Here is a 21,645-nt window from a genome sequence, read left to right as displayed (position 1 = left end):
AAAGAGTTAAAATGTAAACCTTAATACGGGACTGCTTTTCAACCATAATGTCCTTATAACAGAAGTTCTTATCAGAGGTCTACACTGTACTCTGCAAACAAGACATTCTACCTTCTAAACAAATAATTCATTAGGTAATTAAATTCAAGTGAGATTGCTCTAATTAAATACACACTGCTGTTGAATCATAATTTCTATGTGGTCTAGTTGAAAATGAACACTCTCTTATTCCTGACAAAAGAGGAAAGCTTTAAAAGAATTCCTTGGTGGCTGGAAGGATAGATTTACAGGCACTCCACAGAGGTCATTTCAAGAAGGAAGAGGCAGCCAACACAACACAGGGGTGGGCGGGAGCGGGGAGTGGGGCTGGGAGGGTTCTCCTGTCTGGAGATTCCAGAAGTTCTGGCTGTCTGCTCTGGGTTCTATTGAAAGACTTTGCGGAACCCGGCAGGAAGTCCCAATGATCTTTCTCAGACCCTAGGTTCTGGGCACCCACGGGTGCACAGCCAGGCGTCAGGGCTGAGGCTCGCGCAGTGTCACCCCGAGTCCACTAGGCCCCAAGCCCAAGGCGCTGGGGAGGCAAGCACTGGTCCAAGGACCACAGGACTTGAGAAAAATAAAAACTCACTTTGTCCCCCCGCGCCGCGCTCGGCCGGCTCCCTCTAATGGCATTAGGAGCCTCCGCCCCGACAGCGCTCAGGGGGCGCAGGAGTCCCCGCTGGCTTTGATCTGCGCCTCTCGGCTGCGGAGAGCTGACAGTCAGCTGCGTGGCGCCCGGCTTTCATTTGTCAGACACGAGTTTCCCAGTGTTCCGGAGCAGGCAGCGACACCTGTACTGCGAGAATTTACATCGCCTTGCTCCGGGATGGGGTTGATTTGGGACGGGTGAAATACAAACACAAACTAATTAAAAATTGCATAATGGAACCCTACAGGAACACGGTAGAAAAACAAATAAGTACAAGTGCAGCTGGCGCGGCGATTGTACCTCTGCCCCCGAGCAACCGTCTAGTGACATCAAATTATAAACCCTGAAAACCCTCACAACGTTGCTGTTGATCATATTGGAGGCATAATGGAAATGATCTGGTTAATTAAGGGAGGTTTATAAAATATTTACGTGTGTGCACACGCATGTAATTCACTTCCTCCGACCCCGGGGAAACGGATGGCCACATCGCTGCACTCCACGCCGGGTCACTGCGGTCTATTTCTCGACCCCTCGATCTTGGGAAACTCAGGCCGGTTAGGAAAGCTCTGGGCGGCCCCGCACTTCGCCCCCAGGCCGCGTTCCGGGAAGCCAAGCCCGCCCTCCGTCCGGGGCACTCGCTTTGCATTGTCCGCCATGAGGGCACTGCCCTGAGCATCTGACCGCCCGCCTCCCTCGCTCCTGGCCTTTTCCTCCCCGGGTTTTCCTGGAGTCTCTCCGTGCCTTCTCCCTCGGCAGGCTCAACGCGGCTCCTTCCGCCAAGGCGCGCCCATCTCGCTGCGGGGGCCACGCAGTCGTGTGCTCTCAGGGCGCTCCCTGGTCCTCACTCTCGGCCGGGAGGCACTAGGGGCGTCCCCACGTGGACCCGGACTTGGCGAGGCAGGAGAGGGCCCTGGCCTGGCGCCCATGGGCGTCCACGTTACAGCTGGGCGCTCCCCGGCGCGGGTCTCGGCCGGCCGCCAGGGAGTGTTTGACTCCCGCCTCGCTGTCGCCGAGCGGGCCTGCTGGAGAAAGGCGCAAGGTCCTAATGAGTATTTAACAAGACCCAGAATCAAGGCGCACGTCGGACTGGAGGGCCCGGCCGAGGTCGGGGGGCGCATGGGTCAGGCCGCCCAGTCCAGCCCCCGAGCTGCGGCCCCGCGCAGCAGCTCCGTCATCTGCATAGCAAATAATGGCCATTTTGAAAGGCCGGCGACCAGGCCTCGGGGCGCCGCCCGCAGCATCCCCGAGAAGGATCTGGTCCTTGGCGCCAAAGCAGGTCCCCGGGAAGGCTCCACGTTGGGGGGCGGGTCTGCCATGAGCTTCCTCCTCTTCAGAGACGTAGGTAGCGAGCTTCAAAATCAGCGGAGAATTATTTCAGAAGAAATAAAATTGTAAATGAGGGTGGTGTTTGGTTTGTTTAATATCATCCTTATGTAAATATGCTGGGAGGAGGGGGCTAGGGAGGGAAGCGGGACCAACCGTTACCGAGGGGCTGGTTAGAGAAAAAGGACAAGATCTTTTTCAGAGCGGTGAGAGCAATTCCCTCGTATTTACAAAACTACTCCCCCCCATGCAATAATGATAAGGAGCGAGTAAACTTTCCGTCAGGCCTGGAAACCTGTTTAAAAGTAAATTGGTTCAAATGCGCAATGTTCACCCCCCGCCTCCAGCAGAGCCTGGGGCCTTTCTCCCTCCTCACTACCGTCCCCTCCATCCCTCCGAGCAGCGTCCGAACCCGTGTGCCCTGCACGCCCACGGTGTCCCCAGAGGCCCGGGTCGCAGGCGGGACGCGCTGAGGATCCGAGCTTTCCAGCCGGAGGGCCCCTGCCAACTGCCCGCGGGAGCTCCGCGGAGTCGCGCAGGCGACCTGGGCCAACTGCTGCGGGGCCATGAGTGGGGGTCCTTACGGAGCACCGGGGCTCCCAGACCCGAGCCAGGTCGCCGAACAGGCGGAGCTGCGGTTCGGCCGCGCAGCGACCCCTAGGTCTGGCATCGCAGGGCTCCGCGGCCCTGCCTCTGGCTCAGCGACGCCCGGGCGGTGACAGGGAGCGGACCGCTGTAGCCAGGCGCGGTCTCTAGACCAGGGGTAGGGCCTGCCTGAACCACCTCCTCTCGAGGCGCGGACGGTGGCTGCGTGTGCAGGAAGCGGATGTCTCTGGGCTCTCCAATTGGGGGCAACACAGCGGGGGCCGTCGGTTTTCGACGTCAGAGCCGGTGAAGACCCACAGTCCGTGCCCCTATGGTGTCTGTGGGCCCGCGCAGGACCCGGCTTGTCCCTCCTACTTGCCACCAGAGGACAGTCCCGGGCCCCAGAAGGGCTCAGCTAGTTAGCTGGGCCGGCCTCTTTGGGTAAACTTCCGGACCCGCATTAAGCGCCATCCAAGTCAGTCCCAAGGACCCGGGAGCAGAGCTCAGGCGCTTTGTGTCTTCCTCAGCCATGCTTAACCGTTTGATGCTAAACATGAGTAGTGGGCTGGTGGAAGGACACCCTCCACAGGCACACTGAGCCACGGAGTTCTGGATCCTTCTCTGCCCCGCGCCCCCCCATTGGGGATGCTCTGGAGGCACTTTTCTCATTTTGTCTACATTGCTTCCTAGTCTTCTGTGTACAAGTTTTTGGGTAAAGAGCCATGGAGACGGGGGGTTGGGGGGTTGGGGGGGTTGGGGGGGTTGGGGGGGGCGCCAGGGGTTGGCCAGGCTCCATCAGGATCCCAGCCCCTGCTCTGGGCAGAGGTCGGCCACAGCTGCTGCTCTGCACCTTTCCATGGCTCCCTGGGGGCCAGTCCCCAGGCCTTTCTGGTGCCCATCCCTCATAACTGCCTGATCCTCAGGCATCTTTCCAGGCAGGCCCTTCCCACTCACCTCCTTGGTGGCTTCTGGAACCTACAATCATTTCATGACGCGAATGGAGGTGATCCAGGCAGGGCGCAGTGGGGTGGCATTGCGGGGCTGAATGAGGATCAGGACAAAGCCTGCTGCCCCTATTCCACTCCCCCTTTCTGATAGCTACAGTGTCAGGGAAGTCAAGGCAGACTGTTGCAGGTAGGGAGTGAGAAGGAGGCCATCAATCCGTGTGGCTGAATCCTGACACTAAGTTTCTCTGGGCTTACATTCCACTTCTCTCTCCAGGTCACATGAGAGTGCTTATCTCACCGGTGTTTACCTGTCACCCTGAAATGTGACACTGGAGTTTGCTGAACAGAACAGTGGTGGGGCTGGCCCATTGGTTTGTTTTGGGTGTAGGGGAGAGGGGGTTGGGGGTACGGGGTGGTGGGCTGGGAGCAGGAGGAAGCTGCGGTTAGGGACTTAGCAGGAGCGGGAGTGCCAAGGGCCCACCTCCAGCCCCCAGAATCTGTCAAAGCATGGAGGGAATCCAGGCTTGCTGGGGAGTTCTGGAGTGAGCAGGGGCTGCTTGGGGGAGGGGGTCTGAAGGGGGAGGACAGCATGAACAGGAAGAAACCCTGACTCTGAGCAGAGAAATTAAAGCCTGATTACGGAGCTGGTAATTAGTAATTACTGTTATGGGCGTTATTGTTGCTAATTATAGGCAGTGGCTCCGTGTCTGTCCTCAGGCCCCAAAATGAGGAAATGGGAGCCTTCCTGAGCTTGCAGGAGTTCTTGGGCCTCCATGGTCCCGGGGACTGGAGGGGGACCGAGGGGATGGGGACACGGTCGATGTCCAAGGTAAAGGTGGGGACCTGACCCAAAGGTCAGCCTTAATCCTGCGGCCCAGAACGGGCCCGAACCGAGGCCAACACCAGCGTCGTCGGATGAAACTCCTGCGGGGTCCAGAGTTCCAGAACGCGAGAGCAGGAGTGCGCGCCGAGCTCTGCCTGCCCTGTAGGGGATGGGGCGCAAAGTAGCCCCAGGAGCCCGAGCGGATAACCTTGAGCGCGCTCCGCACCCGTGTCCCCAGGACTAAGCCGGCGAGCACAGCGCAGAAGCAGCCTGCCTGAGCTGTCCCTGGCACAGGGAGGCGACGAGGACCGTGCACCCGGCCTCTGCGCCCTGCCGCAGCCAGGTCCCCAGCGACCCGCAGCCGCTCTGGAGCACACCGCGCCAGGCTGCGTCTGCTCGCTCTTCTGGCCGGGCGAGGATGGAGACAGGAGATGGAAGGAGAAGAGGGACGCCTGGCCCCTAGCCTGGTCGCGGCGCCGCCTCGGGCCGGCGTGCTCCACACAAGTTTACCTCCTGCCTCTGAACACCTAGTGAACCAACGAGGGGCGCCCAGGCCACGTTGGCTTCTCCCAACTCCAGGACGGCGGAGGGATGTTTCTCTCCCGCTGCAACGCTGCTTTCTGCGCAAAGAAAAGGTCACTCCACCCCCAAGAACCCGCCAGCGGAGACTGCATCTGCTTCTTCCCAGCCAGTGGCCTCTCAGCTGGTTTGCCCTTTCCCAAAGTTTTCACAGTTGGAAAAACATGCAGCGTTCAGCCGCTTCCCGCTTCTCCAAGTGCAGCGAGGTCGGTCATTGCCAGACGACCTGTTAATACCTAGTGTGGGCCACGGGGACGCCACGACCGCGTTGGGGTGTCACGCCACGGCAGCTTAGTGGCGCACCCAGGGCACCGGGGTGCACTTCTGCCAAAGACGTCCGGTGGAGGCAAAGGCAGCTCCGGCCTCGGAGGGGAGGCCGCTCCCCGCCGGCTGTCACCGAGCCCGGGCCAGCCCCTGCCCCGCAGCCCCGACGGTGGAAAAGCAGGCGCCAAGATGTTTTTGTGAAAAAGCAGATACACCTCAGCTGCGAAACAGCAAACCTCGGTGTCGGACAGCTGTAAACCGGTGTCGACAGGTTGTCACACAGCCGCGGGGGCCAGTCGGGAAGGAGCCTTTGGCCGCCGGGCCCGCACTCGCCGCCCGCCCGCTCGCGCGCCCATAGCGGGCGGAGGTGGCCCGGCCGGCGCGGGGCACCACGTGCTCACCGGGAGGGGCGGGAGCGGCCGGCGAGGGCGGGCGGGAGGCAGGGAGGGGGCGGAAGGGGAGCCGGGGGCGGGGCCAGCGCTCAAGGGGATGCCAATCAAAGCATCAACTTCAAATTGTGTCTGAAAGCCGCGCCGCCGAGCGGAGAGCGGCCGCCGCAGTCGGCGCGCGATCGCGGGTCCGGGCGCAGCCGGGAGCCGGGCGCCAGCGAGCACCGGGCCGCGGAGCAGCCACCGGCCCCCGCCTCCGGGCCGGCCCGAGCGCGCCCGGCCCGCCGCCCGCCCCCCGCGCCTCCCCACCCCCGCCTCCGCCTCCCTCCGCCGCCCCTTTAATACTTGCCCGCCGCCGCCGCCGCGGAGTCCGCGGACATGTCCTTCCCGCAGCTGGGCTACCCGCAGTACCTGAGCGCCGCGGGGCCCGGCGCCTACGGCGGCGAGCGCCCGGGAGTGCTGGCCGCGGCCGCCGCTGCCGCCGCCGCCGCCGCCTCGTCGGGCCGGCCTGGGGCGGCGGAGCTGGGCGCGGGCGCGGGCGCGGCCGCCGTCACCTCTGTCCTGGGCATGTACGCGGCGGCCGGCCCGTACGCGGGCGCGCCCAACTACAGCGCCTTCCTGCCCTACGCCGCCGACCTCAGCCTCTTCTCGCAGATGGTGAGTGCGCCCGGCCGCCCCGCGCCCTCGGCGCCTCGGGCGGCCTCTCCCGCGTCCGGCCGGCGCCCTGGGCGAGGGTGGCCGGGCGGCGCGGCGCGCGGCTGGGAGAGCGGGCGGCGGAGCCGGCGGGGCGAGGAGCGGGAGCGGCCGTGCTGGCGGGTTCGAGGCGGCGGGGGCGGCAGCAGCGCGAAGAGGCCGGCCGGGAATGGCCCTGCCGTCTCGACCCGGGGAGGCGGGAGGCCCGGCCCCGTATGGGGTCTCGGCGAGAGTAAGGAGGCCGCAGGAGCAGGCCCGGGGCGCGCGGCTCGCACTGGAGGTCGGGGCCAAACTCTCCCGGCGCCCCCAGCTCGGTCGGGGCGGCTGGGCAGGCGGGTGGGGTTCAGGCAGCTGGGCCCAGTTGACCAGGACTCCCCTTCCCGGCCCGCGGGCCCTGCTTGCGCGACCTCTTCAGCTTTTGGGCTGGGCCGGGAACGCTCGATTTCCTCCCGCCTTGATAGAGCGCAGATAGTTGTCTCCGAGTTTGCCAGAGGGAACCCTTGAAACCCTGGTAGAGTCGGTTAAAATAAACCTAACAATGGAGATCGGACGGGCTGGCGGGGTCTCTTAATGGCGTGTATGCAAATTTGAGATTAAAAAAAATTAAGTCAAATAATTTTTGGCGTCTGAAACGATGTTTGCTTTGACTTTTCTAAGTTACCAAAGTTTTCATTTCATTTGCACCTAAAGAAAAGCACTCTTCGTCCCGCGTTACATAATGGAGGATTAAGGAAAACTGTCCCTGGGCTTAAAATAAATGGTGTCCTCTTGGTCTCCCGTCCCGGTGGATGCCAGATGGGGGGAGGGGGCTGCAAATTTAATTCCCCACGGGACATTGGCCAGTCTCTCGGTCTAAAGGATGCATTTTCCTTGGTCTGATCACAAGTTCGGGCTTAAACTTCGGGCTGCTGGTGAATTGCGCGCCCGGCGCGGGGGTCGGGGAGGCAGCCCCCTCCTGTGCTGCTGCCGGCGGGATAACGCAATTTGCAGGCACCCCCACTTCCCGAAGAAGAGACAGGAAATAAATACCCACCAGCTGTACACCAGCAAAGCAGCCGGTGCATTTTCCTGTAACTTTTCTTGTAGTTTTGAAAAGAAAGCCTATTTCTCTGAAAGCGGCCGCAGCTGCCTTTCAGATCGCTCGCTATCGAAAAAGATCGGCTCCCATTTTGTTCCGGCGGCCGGAATGCCGAGGAAGCGATGAGAGATTTACAAGGTATCCTTTCAAAAAGAATTCCCAGAAGAGACGAGGCCGAAATGTCTGCCCTGCGATTACAACCAAAATAATTGGAAAAGTGCAAAGTACATTTTGCAAAACGAAATCTGGCCAGGAAATCCTTTTCTCTGTGGCCTCGACCACCGAACTAATTAGTCCAAGAAATCTGCTCTTTACCAACTTTCTCAGAGTCGGGAGTCACCCTCAGCTAACACGACAATTCGACAATTTTTATATGGAGGATTACAATTTTTTACAGAAATTTAGAATACAGATGTGTGCCATTGGGGAAACCGGTGTGTGTTTGCAGGGGGAGGAAAGGAGCTATATGGTAAGGGTCTGCCCTCATTGTAGTGAGGTGGGGAGGGCAGATGTTTTATTTTTTACTAAGGGGAAACTATACAGTATGGAAATCCCCCCAAAAAGTGTGTGTGTTTTCTCGTGGTCTCCTGTCGGCTTGTGACAAATAAGTCTGAACCCAAACTCAGATTCTAGGCCTAAGGTTTCCAAGCCGTTATGATTGGGGATTTGGAAATCAAAAGATAAAATTGTGAGTGACTGTCTATCTGGGCAATTTATGATAATAATGAGGCCTAATGAGGTTGTTAGAAAGATAAAATGTTATTTACCAAAAAACCTGATGGGATAATTTGACTTGCTGTGTTTTACTACCCATGATAAAAAGAATATTGATTGCAAATAAATCAGAGGCTCTGAATGCCTGCAAACAGTTTGTGCTTGTTCGCTCCAGATCAAAGTCAAACTTAAGTGATAAAGTAAGGAGAAGAGGCCTAGGAAACCGGTTCCGCTCCTCAGGGCCAGCCGCTCCAGGCCCTCGCGTTAATATTTTACCGGATAAGCCTTCCTTTTGTATTAAAAAAAAATGGTGTTTTGTTATTGTTGCCGATGATGGCCAGGATTAAAATTTTAAATTATCTGTCACCACTACAGACCTTTAAGTGTGGGCAACCCATTATATGCAGATTTGGGAGCTAAAAGAAGTGTGCTTTCATTTTAAATTGCTGGAGGATTTGGGCTAAGGAAAACCCGGGATGGTTTATTTTGTTTGACCCCCTCAGGGTCGAAGGGAGGGGGCGTGCGGCTCTGGGTTCTTCACGTTTGGAGAAACTGTTTTATCAGCCTAGTTAGAAAGCTTTCCCCTCCAGCTAGTGTGAGATAAACCTGGAAATCCGGGCTTCTGGAGTTGTCGTCGGTGGTGGAGTAGGGGGACTGAAGGCGGCCTAGGGAAATGCTAGGGAGCCGCGGCTCCCGCTGTGGTCTTCTAGGGTTGTACAGATTCTGGAACTTTTCTCGAGTAACAAGAAAGCTCTCCGTGATCGGTAGAAGCACAGTTCCTAGAGGCGGCTGCCGGTTCTGAACCCCCAACAGTGGTGCACTGGGGGCCTTTCTGCTCTGGAGCGAACGGGAGTGGCTGCCCCCGACATTCCCAGTTTTGGGGACTCATCTCTCTCTCTCTTTCTCTTTCTCTCTGTCTCTTTCCCTCCCCCTACTCTCGCTCTCCTGCCTTGCTGGGCCGTGTGGCTGCAGGGCTCACAGTATGAACTCAAGGACAACCCCGGGGTGCACCCTGCCACCTTCGCAGCCCACACGGCGCCAGCCTACTATCCTTACGGCCAGTTCCAGTACGGGGATCCCGGGCGGCCCAAGAACGCCACGCGCGAGAGCACCAGCACGCTCAAGGCCTGGCTCAACGAGCACCGCAAGAACCCCTACCCCACCAAGGGCGAGAAGATCATGCTGGCCATCATCACCAAGATGACCCTCACGCAGGTCTCCACCTGGTTCGCCAACGCGCGCCGGCGCCTCAAGAAGGAGAACAAGGTGACGTGGGGCGCGCGCAGCAAAGACCAGGAGGACGGCGCCCTCTTCGGAAGCGACACCGAGGGCGACCCCGAGAAGACGGAGGACGACGAGGAGATCGATCTGGAGAGCATCGACATCGACAAGATCGACGAGCACGATGGCGACCAGAGCAACGAGGACGACGAGGACAAGGCGGAGGCGCCGCGCGCGCCTGCGGCGCCCACAGCCCTCGCCCTGGACCAAGGCTCACCGCTGGCGGCCGCCGACGCGCTCAAGCCCCAAGACTCACCCCTGGGCCTGGCCAAGGAGGTCCCGGAGCCTGGTAGCACGCGTCTGCTGAGTCCCAGCGCCGCGGCCGGCGGCCTGCAGGGCGCGCCGCACAGCAAGCCCAAGATCTGGTCACTGGCCGAGACGGCCACGAGCCCCGACGGCGCGCCTAAGACCTCGCCGCCGCCACCGCCCTCCAGCCATCCCGGCGCGCACGGGCCCCCAGCGGGCGCGCCGCTGCAACACCCCGCCTTCCTGCCCAGCCACGGACTGTACACCTGCCACATCGGCAAGTTCTCCAACTGGACCAACGGCGCGTTCCTGGCGCAGGGCTCGCTGCTCAACATGCGCTCCTTCCTGGGCGTTGGCGCGCCCCACGCCGCGCCCCATGGCCCGCACCTGCCCGCGCCTCCACCGCCGCAGCCGCCCGTCACCGTAGCCACGGGGGTGCTCCACGGCGACAAGGCCTCGGCCCGCAGCAGCCCCGCGCTCCCAGGTACCGCGCCCAGGGACATCTGCCCCGCCCTGGGCCAGGAATCCGGAGCCCGGGCGTAGAGTGGGGTGGGGAGGGCACCGGCCCGGGAGGGTGAAAATACTGTGGCCACCACTGAGCCAAGGGCTGAACAGTAGTTCCTGCCTGAATTCAGGGAGTGAGGCCAGGGCTCTTGGACTCTCCCGGGAGAGCTTTGCTCTATGGGTGGCCAGCCCCTGGAAAGGGGGTTGTTTCTCCTGGAGACCCTGCGCCAGGGGTGGGAGGGAATGCGGTGGGCGTGGGGAGGAGGCCTGCGCACCTCCGCCCTCCCCCCACCAGCCTGTCTCCCAGTCCTGACGCTCTGCCTCTTCCCCTCCCTCGCAGAGAGAGACCTCGTCCCCAGGCCAGACTCGCCGGCACAGCAGTTAAAGTCGCCCTTCCAGCCGGTGCGCGACAAGTGAGTGCCATTTGCTTTTACCCTGGGGTTGGGGGTAGGATTTTCGGGTCGGAGGCTGAGCAGGCCCGGGCGGCGGTGGGGTCTCGCAGTCAGTTTTGAAGGGGCGCTATCCACCAGCCCTGCTGTGTCCACACGGTTTCTCCGGAGCCGGGGAGCCGCCCGGGGCAGGCGACCCCGCCCCCAGGACGCTCGGCCGGCAGAAGCGGAGACGCCGGGTCCCAGCGTCCATCCACTGACGGTGCTTGTGCCTTCTTGTCTCGCTGTGTTTCCCCTGCAGCTCGCTGGCCCCGCAGGAGGGAACGCCGCGGATCCTAGCAGCCCTCCCTTCCGCCTGATCCAGGGTCATCTTTTACTTTTGCGGGGGGAGGGGGGAGGAGTTCGGGAGGGAGGGGATGAGGGAGAAATTAAGACAAATTCAGACTGGTGTAAAGGACAAATACGGCAACGACATCAACGACTCCCATCCATCGCTTTCTGCAGAAAGGGGCTCATCCCGGCCCGAGCTCGAGTCCCAGCAGCCTGGCCTCAGCCCGCGGCTCAGCGCAGGTGGCTGTCACCGTGCTCCGGTTGATTATCGGTTCGGTAAATGCCCCCACGTGCTTGTGTCTTTTTTTTTTTTCTTTCTGTATATAGAGTGATTTCAGATTGTAAATAGCGCGTCAGCGAACTTGTCTAAATCATATATTTTTGTCTAATAAACTAAATGAAATGATGCCCACTGCTCTTGCCGCTGTGTGTGGCTGGGCGTCCGCTGGGGTGTCCCGAATCCTGGAATCCTGACCGGGCCCACGTGCTGCGGCTTGGGGAGAGAGGCTCCTGGGGGAGTTTCCAACCAGCAGGCTGGTGTTTCTCACCGTCTTTTGGTTGCTGCTGAATTTGTTAACGTCGTCAGGAGGGCAGTTTCTTGTTAGCATTTTAATTCTTTCCAACTCTCAGGCGTTTATCTGGGGCACGCCTTTCTTCAGGACAAAAATGAGTTCGATTTTCGGCAGTTTATGAAACGATTTCTTAAGGTGGGCAACAATGGGGGAAAAAAAAGGAAAAGAATTTTCAATCGTGTCCCCTAAAAGAGAAGTTAGGATTTGAAGTCCCTTTATAACTAGTCTCAGCAGTGTGTCTGTCGTGTCGGGTCGTCTCGGAGCTACAGTGAGAACATAATGGAGTATGCAGTTTTGCTTTGAGTGTAGTTTTAGTTATTTGGTTAAGTCAAACGTGGAGAAATTGGAAAGATCTTTCAAATTGTCCTGCTGGGCGGGCAGGGCAGGGATGCAGCGCGGGAGTTCTCTGTGCGTGAGAGCCAGGGGGCTGCGGTAGCAGTGTGGGGTGACAGAGAGGGGAGGGGCTTTGGTCCCCCGGGTCGTCTTTAACCTCACGCGCTAAGCACTGGGCGCACCGAGTGAGCCCAGGAGCGTATAAACCCCTAGATGGCCGCCGCCGGGCCTGGGAGGCAGCTGGGAGCGACTGCAGGAAACAATGCGGGACGGAGCCAGCCTCGGGGGCGCGCGGGTGGGAAAGGGCCCACGAGCCCCGGGAATCGCGGCGGTCGGGGCTGCGGGGCCTTTCGGAGCGGGATGCACCGCAGCAGCCTGCACTTCCACCAGGGCGCCGACGACAACTTTATGTTGAATTCGTGAAAACAGAGAAAGCAAACATTTCCGAAACTGATAGTGAAGCCGTGGGCTGCAGGGGAACCAGCCCACCGGGGAAGCAGCAGGGCCCCCGATGCCGAACAGGACCTCCGCCACACGCCCTACCCAAGCCAGACAGTCGCCCTCGAGCCCTTTAGGGACCCCTGGTCCCGGGGCTGCTAGTTCTGGCGAGGGGCGCGGCTGTCTTTTCCCTGGGTCTCCTCTGCGGCGGGGAAAGGGGGCGGCTTTCGCAGAGGACGAGGGGGCGCCACCCCAAGGCGGCTACCTTCCTCCCTGCGGGCGGGGCGCCACGTCCTTCTCTAGCCACCACCCCCTTGTCTGTCGGTTTAGCGGAGAGAGTCCCCTCCCCGAGGCTGGAGGAAAAGCGGCGGGAAGGAGGCGCGAAGGGCGCGGCGGAGGGCGCGCGTGGACAGACGGCACGTGGGGGGCGCGGCGGGGCTGCGGGAGCCGCGGGAGGAGCGAGGCGCGGAGCCGAGCGCAGGGCCGGCTGGCCGGCGGCTGGGGCCGCGCTGGAGCCGCGTCCGTCTTCCGAATGGACGTGCTGGAGGCGCCCTCTATGGGCCGAGAACGGAATGGGGTCCTGATGGCGGCGCGGATCTCGCTCTTGGGGCGTGGCGCAAAATCTGGGGCGGCTGAGCCTTGGGGGTGCCGTTGGCACGAGCCTCGATTGGTGGTGGTGAACCCTTCTCTGTGTTCTTGGGTGCCACCCACTCGTTTGAACTTGGGGCAGGGAGTGCCGGGCCTCTAGAGTGGGCATTTTGGAGGAAGGGGTGGGGGCCAGGCTCCATGCGGGGCGAATTCAGAGAGGAGTTCCTCGTCTATGCTTCACGCTGGGGCTTCAGGGGTTACCACAGCCCTGGAACCCCTCATTCTGGAGTTCCTGGAATCGAGTCTCAAGCCTTGATCCTCACGTCTGGGGCCAGATGGATTCCGTGTGTGGCGAGAGCTCATCTCGAGAGCTTTGACCCGTGGTGTCCTGCTCCTCGGATAAGGAATCACGTTCTCGGCCCATAGACATGCTGCTCTGGCATCCAAAATGTGCTGGGAGAGCCTTCTGGGTGCCTGCTGGAGGCGGCAGGTGTGATCCAGGTGGGCGGTAGAGTTTTCTGCCTTGCCGCACCCACTCTTTTATTTCCCAGAATCAAATCGGATGGTCCAGTAGGCATCGCTGCTGGCACACCCCCTATTTCCATTCTTTTTTCTTTTTTATCCAGTAGATTTGGGACCCCTGGAAGCTGCTGCCCAGGTGTCGGGGTCAGCACTTTTTTGTCACCAGCGGGGTTCCAGGCCTCAGACCCCAGTGGCCTAGAAGTCGTGAAGGGTCGATCTGTGTGCCCTCCTGGAGACCAAAGCTTTCCATTCAAAGAAATAGGATCACCAGCCTCATAGCTATTTTTCTCGAATGAAAAGCTAGAAATGAATTTTTAATGGAATGTTGGAAAGCATTTCTGTTCTTTGTGCACTATTTTTTACATCTTTCCCAACAAGGGCAGTCACACCCAGGGATGAGCGGCACCCATGGGGAACGCCTGCTTTGCACAGCATTTCAGCTCCTAAAATATCTGGGAGTAGACTAGGAACCCCCTTTTCTTCTAAAGCCAAAGGGGAAGTTCTCTGGAATTTTCTGCACGTGCAAAGGTGGTCTCCCACCCTCCCCCTACCTAGGACAGTTTCAGGGAGTGGCAGTAGTTCAGTGACCAGCAGGGAAGAGACAGAAGTCGAAAAGCTGTAGGGGTGAGAGGTGTCCACAGAATTAATGTTTTCACTTTGGCACCCCCTGCTCCGCAGGTGACAGGTTCCCTATAGAAAGGACACCCCGTGTCCCAGACAGTATCTCCTCCTCTATCAGATCTTTTTAGGGGGAAGGGTAAGAAATCTGGTGCAGAGACTCTGTTCTCTCTGCTGCAGTCCATTTCGGCGCCAAGGTGACAGGGAGATGGTGGGAGGTGCAGGCTGTCTGGATCAGGCCCCCCATGCCTGGCATGAGGACTTGGGGAGTGGGCGCAGGCCCCATCCCAGTCGTCGACCTGCTGGAGTCTCTGACATCTCTTCTGCCACCACCATCCTTCCCTCCCTCCTCTGATCAATTATATCCACCAGCACATTTATCTCTTTTGCAATATGGAGAATTCATATTCATATCTTGGTTTTAGCGGTCTGACACTGATTAATGTAATACTTGCCGTGGCTCGGAGGGGCGCGCCACCCGATGAATCATGCCCTATAAAGTTTCAGTTGTCCTTGTAGATGGGACTCTGCCAGAGAGTGAGGAAGCAGGAGAGGGAGGGAAGGAGGGAGGAGGACTGAGAAAGAGGGCAGGGTGAGCCATGGCGCCGGGGTGCCCTAGGGCTGGCAGTGGCCTGGGCCCTGACGTGGAGGGCTCGCCCGGCCCTGCCCCCTCTGCCCAAGCCCCTCTCCTGAGCCCAGGACTGTGTTCCAGTCTTCTCCAGCCTTCTGGATGGCACGAGGAGCCCTGAAGCTGCCTGGCTGCCTTGAGGAGGCAGAGTTAGGGTAGGGCTGGGGCTGCCTGATGGAGACTGTGGATGTATGGACACTGATTTGGGGAGATTGGATGCTGGAAAGCTCTCCAGAGAGTGTGACAGGGCCCAGTTTACCAGTGGGAATGAGGTTTTGACCCTGGGGCACCCAAGTTAAAGGTGGGAAAAGAGGGAAAGAAGCCAAACCCACGGAGGGTTACTGGGTGGGAAGCTGGGGGTTGGCTCCTTGTAAGTTTGGGGTGCAAGGAGGTAGAGACTTGGAAGGCCCAGCCAGCCTCCACTGGTCTCTGCCCACCGCCTGTGCTGCATGGGCCACATCATAGGACCAAACAGTGTGCCGTGAGGCAGCCCGGCTCTCAGGCCTCCCGGGACCCAAGAAGGGGAGGCTTTGGGGTACCTGACACTGAGTGTACCTTCTGGCCCTGTGTCTTGCCAAGTCCCAGGGAGGTGGCAGGCGGCAGCTAAGGGATGTGGGGAGAGACCTGCTAGCATCTTGCTGGCCCCAACTGCAGGTGGTGGCTCCAGGTGGGGAGGGCAAGTGGGGGAGGGTGTGGTCCCAGAATAGAAATCCAGGGTGGGTGGCCTGGAGTGTAGCTGGGAGGTCTGCGGTGTCCTCTGGGGGTGGTGGCAGAGCCCAATAGCCGGAGGGGTCCCCTGAGCCTGTGTGGAGAAAGCCAGGCCCCCCAGAAACCTTTCTTTCCTGGGCTCTAGCAGCCCTCCCTGGGGCGTGGGACGAGTGTCTCCCAGTAAAAGTGGCACAGCAACCAGCAACTGCCCGCCCTGCTCTTTTCCAGCGCCCCACTGCGCCAGCGGCTCTAATTATAGCTCCAGAGCTGAAAGGCCTCGAACGTCATCCCTTGGGGACTGCTGGAGGCCTTTTGTGCCCCAGCTACTGAAGCTGGATGCCGACCCCCTTCCGCCTCCTCATAAGGACTTCTGGAAATGGGCCCGCTTAGGGCGGCCACAGAGGGGGACAGAAGGAGCCCACTGACCTCTCAGCACAGCCAGCACGAGGCCTGGGGCCCACAATACTTTGAGAGGCCCACGAAAATGTTTTAATGTCTTTTCAAGTGAAAAAAAAATAGTAACTTTTAGGTCGAAGAAAGTGTGTTCATAGATATCAGTGTATTCATCTTTATACCAACGCCGTTGGAACCTGCTTGGACGCTTGTTTTCAGTGGAGCCAGAGGCTCACTGCGCAGGAAAGTCACTATGCTGCCCCGGCGGAGGACGCCCTGGAGCGGCCTCAAATTCTGGCATGTCCTAAAAGAGAAAGCAGAGAATTGAGGTGGCCTAAACCCGAGAGAGGAGCAAGGGATGGAGCCGCACGCCTCGGTGGCCTCTCCATCTCACATGCCCAGAAGCAGGGACCCAGGGGCACTCAGGCATGGGTTCTGGGGCGAGGGGTTGGGGGCGCCCAGGCCCGTAACCGCAAAGGTGTCCGCACTCCGAGTCAGCGCAGAAAGCACCGCGCAGCCCCCACTGCGCCAGGCGCCCCGGGAAGGAAAGGCGGCGAGGGGGCAGTGGCCCCGGAGTGGGCAGAGGCCGCGCGGCCCCCATCCCCTGCGGCGGGGCGCCGGTGGCAGCCCTTTCTGCGCGCTGCTGTTTGGCTTCTGAAGACGCCGCGGGGGTCTCTGATCCCCTAATCCATTTACCCAGCGTCCCGAGCGCCCTGGCTGAATGCGGGGACACAATGGCGAGGCGGCACCGGGGGCCCGGTTGGGGGAAGCCGGCGCACCCAGCTAGTCCCCCGCCTCCGCGTCTGGTCGCCGACCTCATCGGCCCACTGCCCCCGCGGCCCGCACCGCCGCTGCGCCCTGGGCTCGGTGGCAGAACGAAGTGGTGGGACTAACCGAGTTGAAGTCGTCTGAACCGAAGGGCTGTTTTCCTTAATTCCCCCTACTTCAGACTGCCCTTTCGCCTGGGGAAGAACTCGCCGCCATTCTCCGCTGCGTATTCAGGTCTGAGCGCAGGCGCTCCGGGAGGGGCTCCCGCGCGCTGGGAAGGTCACGCAGGCGGCTGGCGCCCCTGACACCCGGACGACAATCCGAGCTGGTCACTTGCAGTCTCGGCGCGTCTTCCCTCTGTGTCTTTTCCTGTTTGCTTGTTTGTCGCTGCTGTCGCTTTGTTATTGAATTTTAAACGTATGCTTAATTGCCAGGTCCTCGGATAGCTGCAGCAACGTCTGAAAATATTAAATACATCTGCGAGACGGTGGGCAAGAGAAATTAAAAAGGTGCTCGCTGCACTGAATGCTAAAAAGATCGCACAATGAAGTGATTAACATTTTTATGAATAAAATTAATCACGCATTAACTCTTCAGCACACTACATCTGAAAGCCAAATGTGGCCGCGCAGCCCCCCTTCTGACACCCAAGAACTTCGGAGGCCCCTTGGCCCAGAGCAAACAGCCAGCCATTAGGAATTTCAGAATATTTATGAGAGGATTAGTCACTAAAAGATATCTAAATCTGAGGCCAGGAAAATAAAACCTCCAAAAATACCACCACCGTCAACACACATAGGGCAAAATTAAAAAGCAACCATCCTTTTTTTCCCCTTCAGCAAACTCTCAATCCGAGGGGCCATTTCCATTCTCAGATATGCACATGGGCTTCTGTGGAGCGGGTCAAGGAGGGCATCAGGAGGCAATGTGGCAGGCCGACAGAGGCCCAGGCGGGGCCCTCATCCTGGGCCCACTGCTCTGGCAACCCCAGATCAGATTGGAGGGCAGAACTTCCGCATTATTAAAATTTCCAGTCTTCCAGATAATAAAGTACGATTTCTCCTCTCCTGGCCTCCCCCCTCCCTCCCTTCTAATCTCTTGCCGCTGTGGTTTTGGGATTATTCCAGCAGGCTGTACAAAGGGAAGCGAAGGCATCTGAAGTGTCATTCTACGGCTGTGGCAAAGGAACAGCGTTGCCATTTTGTGATGCTCCCAGCTCATGTGTGCAGCAGAAGGTGAAATCAAAGGAGTGCCCTTCCTCAGTTCTACACATTAGTTTTCACCGCTGTGGCGAATTTCTCTGAGCTCCGTGAGCCAATAAGACAACGGTCCCTGTTTGAGTTGATATATTAATATTTACTGAGGATTTGCAAGGTCGGGGCTAAATGTCAGCAGATTGCTGGGGCAGTCCTGTGGGGGATAATTACACAAATCTCACAGCAGTGCAGTCTCCTAACATCTTTATTAATCTTTTTTTTCCCCCTACCCTCCTGAAAGAGTACATTGAAATATTGCTTTTGAAACCTTAGAGAAGATTCCGGAGGAGGGTCACAATAAAATACCGTGTGCTGGCGATGTTTGCTTTGGGAGGGTCTCATGGACCCCATCCTGGCAGATGCTGGTGAGGAGGGAAGGCTCTGGTGTGTGAATTATCACCACGGGGTTGCGATTCTCACCTGCCCCACCATAAATTTATCCTGACCAATTTGCCAAACGCAGTCACTCTTTCTGTGATTTGATCCACGCCCTGGCTGAGCCTGTGTGGTCCCCTCTGCCGAGCGAGGCGACTGCCGGCTGCGTGTTCTGGAGGCCTGCTGTCTTTAACGTGATTACAGCGCGCGCTTTAGTACAAGTTGGACAATTCTCTTTAATAAGCTTCATAATTAGTGTTGGGAGGCCTCATTACAAGTCATAGCCTGTAGCAGTCCTAGGCCAAACCGTCCCCCGCAATCTGATTTATTTTTTATCAGGCAGCAGAAGCTGGCTGGAGTTGTTGTTTGTATAATGGGGACCTGCATCAGGCCCCCAGTGTAAAAATACCACCAGGAAATTAATTGCTTCTGTGTGGATTCACCGCAGATGTGTCCTGTTGATCAGAATGGTATATTTTTGACTTTGCTATCCTGCGGTGAGTTGTAAAAAAATAGAATGAAAGCCAGCAATGCAAACATATTAGCATCACTATAGATTCAGTATGGCATAATTGAAAACACGGGGTTCAGAGGAGGATGGGCAGGGAAAGTTCAAGTTTCTGGTAAGATGTTTTCCTTCCTGTCCTCTTTCATGCAGTTCTTATTTATTTGTTTATGTATGTATGTATTTATTTATTGCTTCAAAGTGGAACCATCTCATGGCAGGCACGTGGCTGGAATTTCAGTCGGTTTCTGGCTGAAGGATCCCCTTGTGATAACACGCACCCTAAGGGGGTGGCTGATCCCCCTGCCCCCCCGCACCCCAGCCTGACGCCAGGCCCCTGGTTGAGTTCAGTGGTTTGAGACTCACAACCACGCAAGTTCACCAAGAGGAGGGCGAATCTCAGTGGCTTATCCAGGCTCCACCCCAAAGGTGCCTCAGGCGGCGCTGGGTGGGTAGGCCTTGTGTGTGCTCTGTGTCTGCACGTGTGTGTGTTTCACGTGTAACTAAGCCGTGTGACAGATCTTTGTCATATGCTGTCTGTGTTGCTCCCCGGGTTCAGATGTAGATGAGTGCAGGAGGTGCCCTTCCTTCTCTTCCCTCCTTCATCAGACCATTTGATCCCTAAGAAATTCTGATTAGGTTGTGATTACTCCTTCAACATAGAATATTTTAAGGATGTTTTCAGACTGAGTAGTCCCTGAATTAGAACTGTCACTTGTATGTTCTATCCTGGCATGGACAGCCCACTGCTGGCGCTTCTATAGGGCTCACCATCCACAGTTTACCTCTGGGCCCCAAGTCCCCTTGTCGTTTGTTTTCCTAGAGGGGTTTCATGAGCTTCGCTCTCCTGATCCTTCTTTGTGAGGCCATCTGAGGTCAGCAGCCTGGTTTCCTGGCTCAGCAGTGTGCTGGGATGGAGACTGTGAGTTTATCCTCAGATGCCTCAGCGGACAACACCTCATTTATCCAAACAGCAACAACAGCAAATGCTAAATGCAATGTCATGATAAGCACAGTGAAGCATTTAGAATGGTGCAAGAAAATAAATGCATTTCCTACACAGAGGAGTGTCGCTCTGACTTTAAGTGCTCCTATAGGTGTTTTTGCAGCAGCAGTGAGAATAATCAGAGGCTGGGACCTATTGGGTGCAGTATGGGGGAATTCTAGTCGTCCCTCTCGGAACCCCATAACGCACCACATTACAAAGGTCTCATGGCCAGTGAATGCCGGTACCCGAGCTTACAGGTGGGCGTGGGCTCCCAGGAGGAGAGGCACGTGGGTCCCTTGCTTGTTCTGCTGAGAACACAGAGGGCGAGGTGGGGTGGGCACCCCCTCCCTGTGTCCACACAGAAAGCCTCAGGTGACCTTCCTGCTCTGATGGATGAGCTCAGGGAGCTGCCCAAGTGGGTGCGTGTGCACACACGTGTGTGTGTGCTTACATGAGAAAGAGAGACAGGGAGAGGGAGAGAACGAGGCCCAGAGCTGTGTGTCTCCTGTGCGGTGCTCTACTCTCCCTCTGTCCTCCCTCCCAGACACCTCTCCCCCGCTCACTATGAGAAGGTACAGCGGGACCCGTAGGGAATCCTGTGGGAAATGCATATTCCCCAGAACCCCCTCCCCAATTCCTGTTTCAGCAGGTGTGGGGTGGGGCCCAGTAATCTGCATTTTCAATCAGGCTAATTCTGAAGTTGATGGTGGACCCTCACTTGGAGAAACACCACGTGGCTCCAAAGATGCATTAGACAACTTCCCGCTGAAGAATCAGCTGATAAAACGCTCTGGCGTCCCGCTTCCTGGTTCATTAACCCTCAGCTGGGCCCAGAACTGGAAGGTTCTAAAGCACTGCAGAACCAGACAAATTCATCTTTAATGATGACAATTATTCGTGCTCACCAGAGGGAAGAGACCCTCTGGGGCACCCTGCACTGCACAGCCTCCACCCAGGCCCTCTGGGGCCACACTGGTCACTGCAAACATGTCCACAGCCATGTGGAGCTGCACGAGGACAGCACATCTTCAGTGGCATCCAACTGTGTCCGTGGCCAGCAGGCCCATTTATCAACTCCTGGCAGTGAAAAAGGAAATACTACAATGTGACCTGCCCCCCACGAATGGCAGGAACTTAAGTGTGCGGCGGTTCCTACATTTGTCACGCAGCAGCAAGACTTCTGGCCTCTCGGGTCTCCAGATGGTCCACCCCGAGGATCTCCCCTCCATCTGAGGGTAGCTGACTGTTTGCGCATATAGTTAATCTTTACTCATGCATAACATTTTCCTTTTTTACTATTCATGCTGTTGAGAATTCAAAAGGTAGATGGCAATTACCCAAGACATAGCTAAATGAGTGCATGAGTGACAGTTTTTTATCCTGTGAACAACCAAGTCGAGGATGTCTGATGGAAAGATGTTGTGTGGGGCACCTCCGGTTACAGGGGTGATAAACTCCTGTCGGCAGCATCATCTGAGTCCAACAGGAGAGCTGGGGCGCTGACCACAGCTGGTCTCCACGAGAGGGATGGGGGAAGCTCACTGAAGGACAGCCTTCCAGGGAGAGCAGAGACGCAGAAGAGCATTAAAGCGCCTGCACCCACTTTCCTCTTCACTTTCTCTCCCCACTGCACTTGAATTTAAAAATAAAGATGGAAAAGAATTTCTTAGCCAAGTTTGAAACCAGGCTAATCTTTAGGGACTGAAGTTCATTTTCTCTTGGGAAATATTTCTTATTGTTTCCAAGAAGGAAGGTTTTTTTTTTTTTTTTTTAACTATAAGAAAGACCCCAAGCCTTCTTGGACATGAAATGTCTGTTAAAAACAAACAACATTTTGATAAGCTAAGTATAAATGAATCAGAAACATATGGCTTTGATGTTCCCTAGAAGGCTTACTTTGAACCCCAAATATTTTTAGAAAGTTTGAGGTGTTTAAACGCTGCACAGTTGGGTACACCCAGCCATAATTTTAAGGGGATGAACTCAATGCACATGTTTCTGATATATTTACAATTATCAGAGTCAACTGTTCATTTTGAACAGCTTTTGATGTGCAAGAATCCCTCTGAGGCTTTAAAAGTCATTCTGCAGCCTCTTTTCTCTCTGGCAGCAGAAGG

General features: G+C 57.5%; 1 protein-coding gene and 2 long non-coding RNA genes across 3 annotated transcripts; 1 reads left to right on the top strand and 2 right to left on the bottom strand.

Moving 5' to 3' along the window:
- Positions 1–1,085: 1,085 nt before the first annotated feature.
- On the bottom strand, positions 1,086–3,793 carry LOC138919766 (uncharacterized). The gene is made up of 2 exons (XR_011430296.1): positions 3,554–3,793; positions 1,086–2,041 (listed from the first exon to the last, which is right to left on the bottom strand). It is a non-coding gene; the product is annotated as an uncharacterized lncRNA (long non-coding RNA).
- A 2,133-nt stretch (positions 3,794–5,926) lies between these two features.
- Positions 5,927–11,248, top strand: IRX1 (iroquois homeobox 1). Its single transcript, XM_023625873.2, has 4 exons — positions 5,927–6,258; positions 9,059–10,097; positions 10,458–10,530; positions 10,808–11,248. Exons 1-4 carry the CDS (start codon positions 5,980–5,982, stop codon positions 10,863–10,865), a joined length of 1,449 nt encoding a protein of 482 aa, XP_023481641.1. The 5' UTR covers positions 5,927–5,979; the 3' UTR covers positions 10,866–11,248.
- A 4,535-nt stretch (positions 11,249–15,783) lies between these two features.
- LOC106782375 (uncharacterized) lies at positions 15,784–16,705 on the bottom strand. The gene is made up of 2 exons (XR_001379394.3): positions 16,531–16,705; positions 15,784–15,940 (listed from the first exon to the last, which is right to left on the bottom strand). It is a non-coding gene; the product is annotated as an uncharacterized lncRNA (long non-coding RNA).
- Between the last annotated feature and the right edge of the window lie 4,940 nt (positions 16,706–21,645).

Source organism: Equus caballus, chromosome 21 (genome assembly GCF_041296265.1).
Source record: "Equus caballus isolate H_3958 breed thoroughbred chromosome 21, TB-T2T, whole genome shotgun sequence".
Taxonomy (NCBI): domain Eukaryota; kingdom Metazoa; phylum Chordata; class Mammalia; order Perissodactyla; family Equidae; genus Equus; species Equus caballus.
Note: the sequence above shows the minus strand (reverse complement) of the source record. Positions and strands in the feature narration are given on the sequence as shown.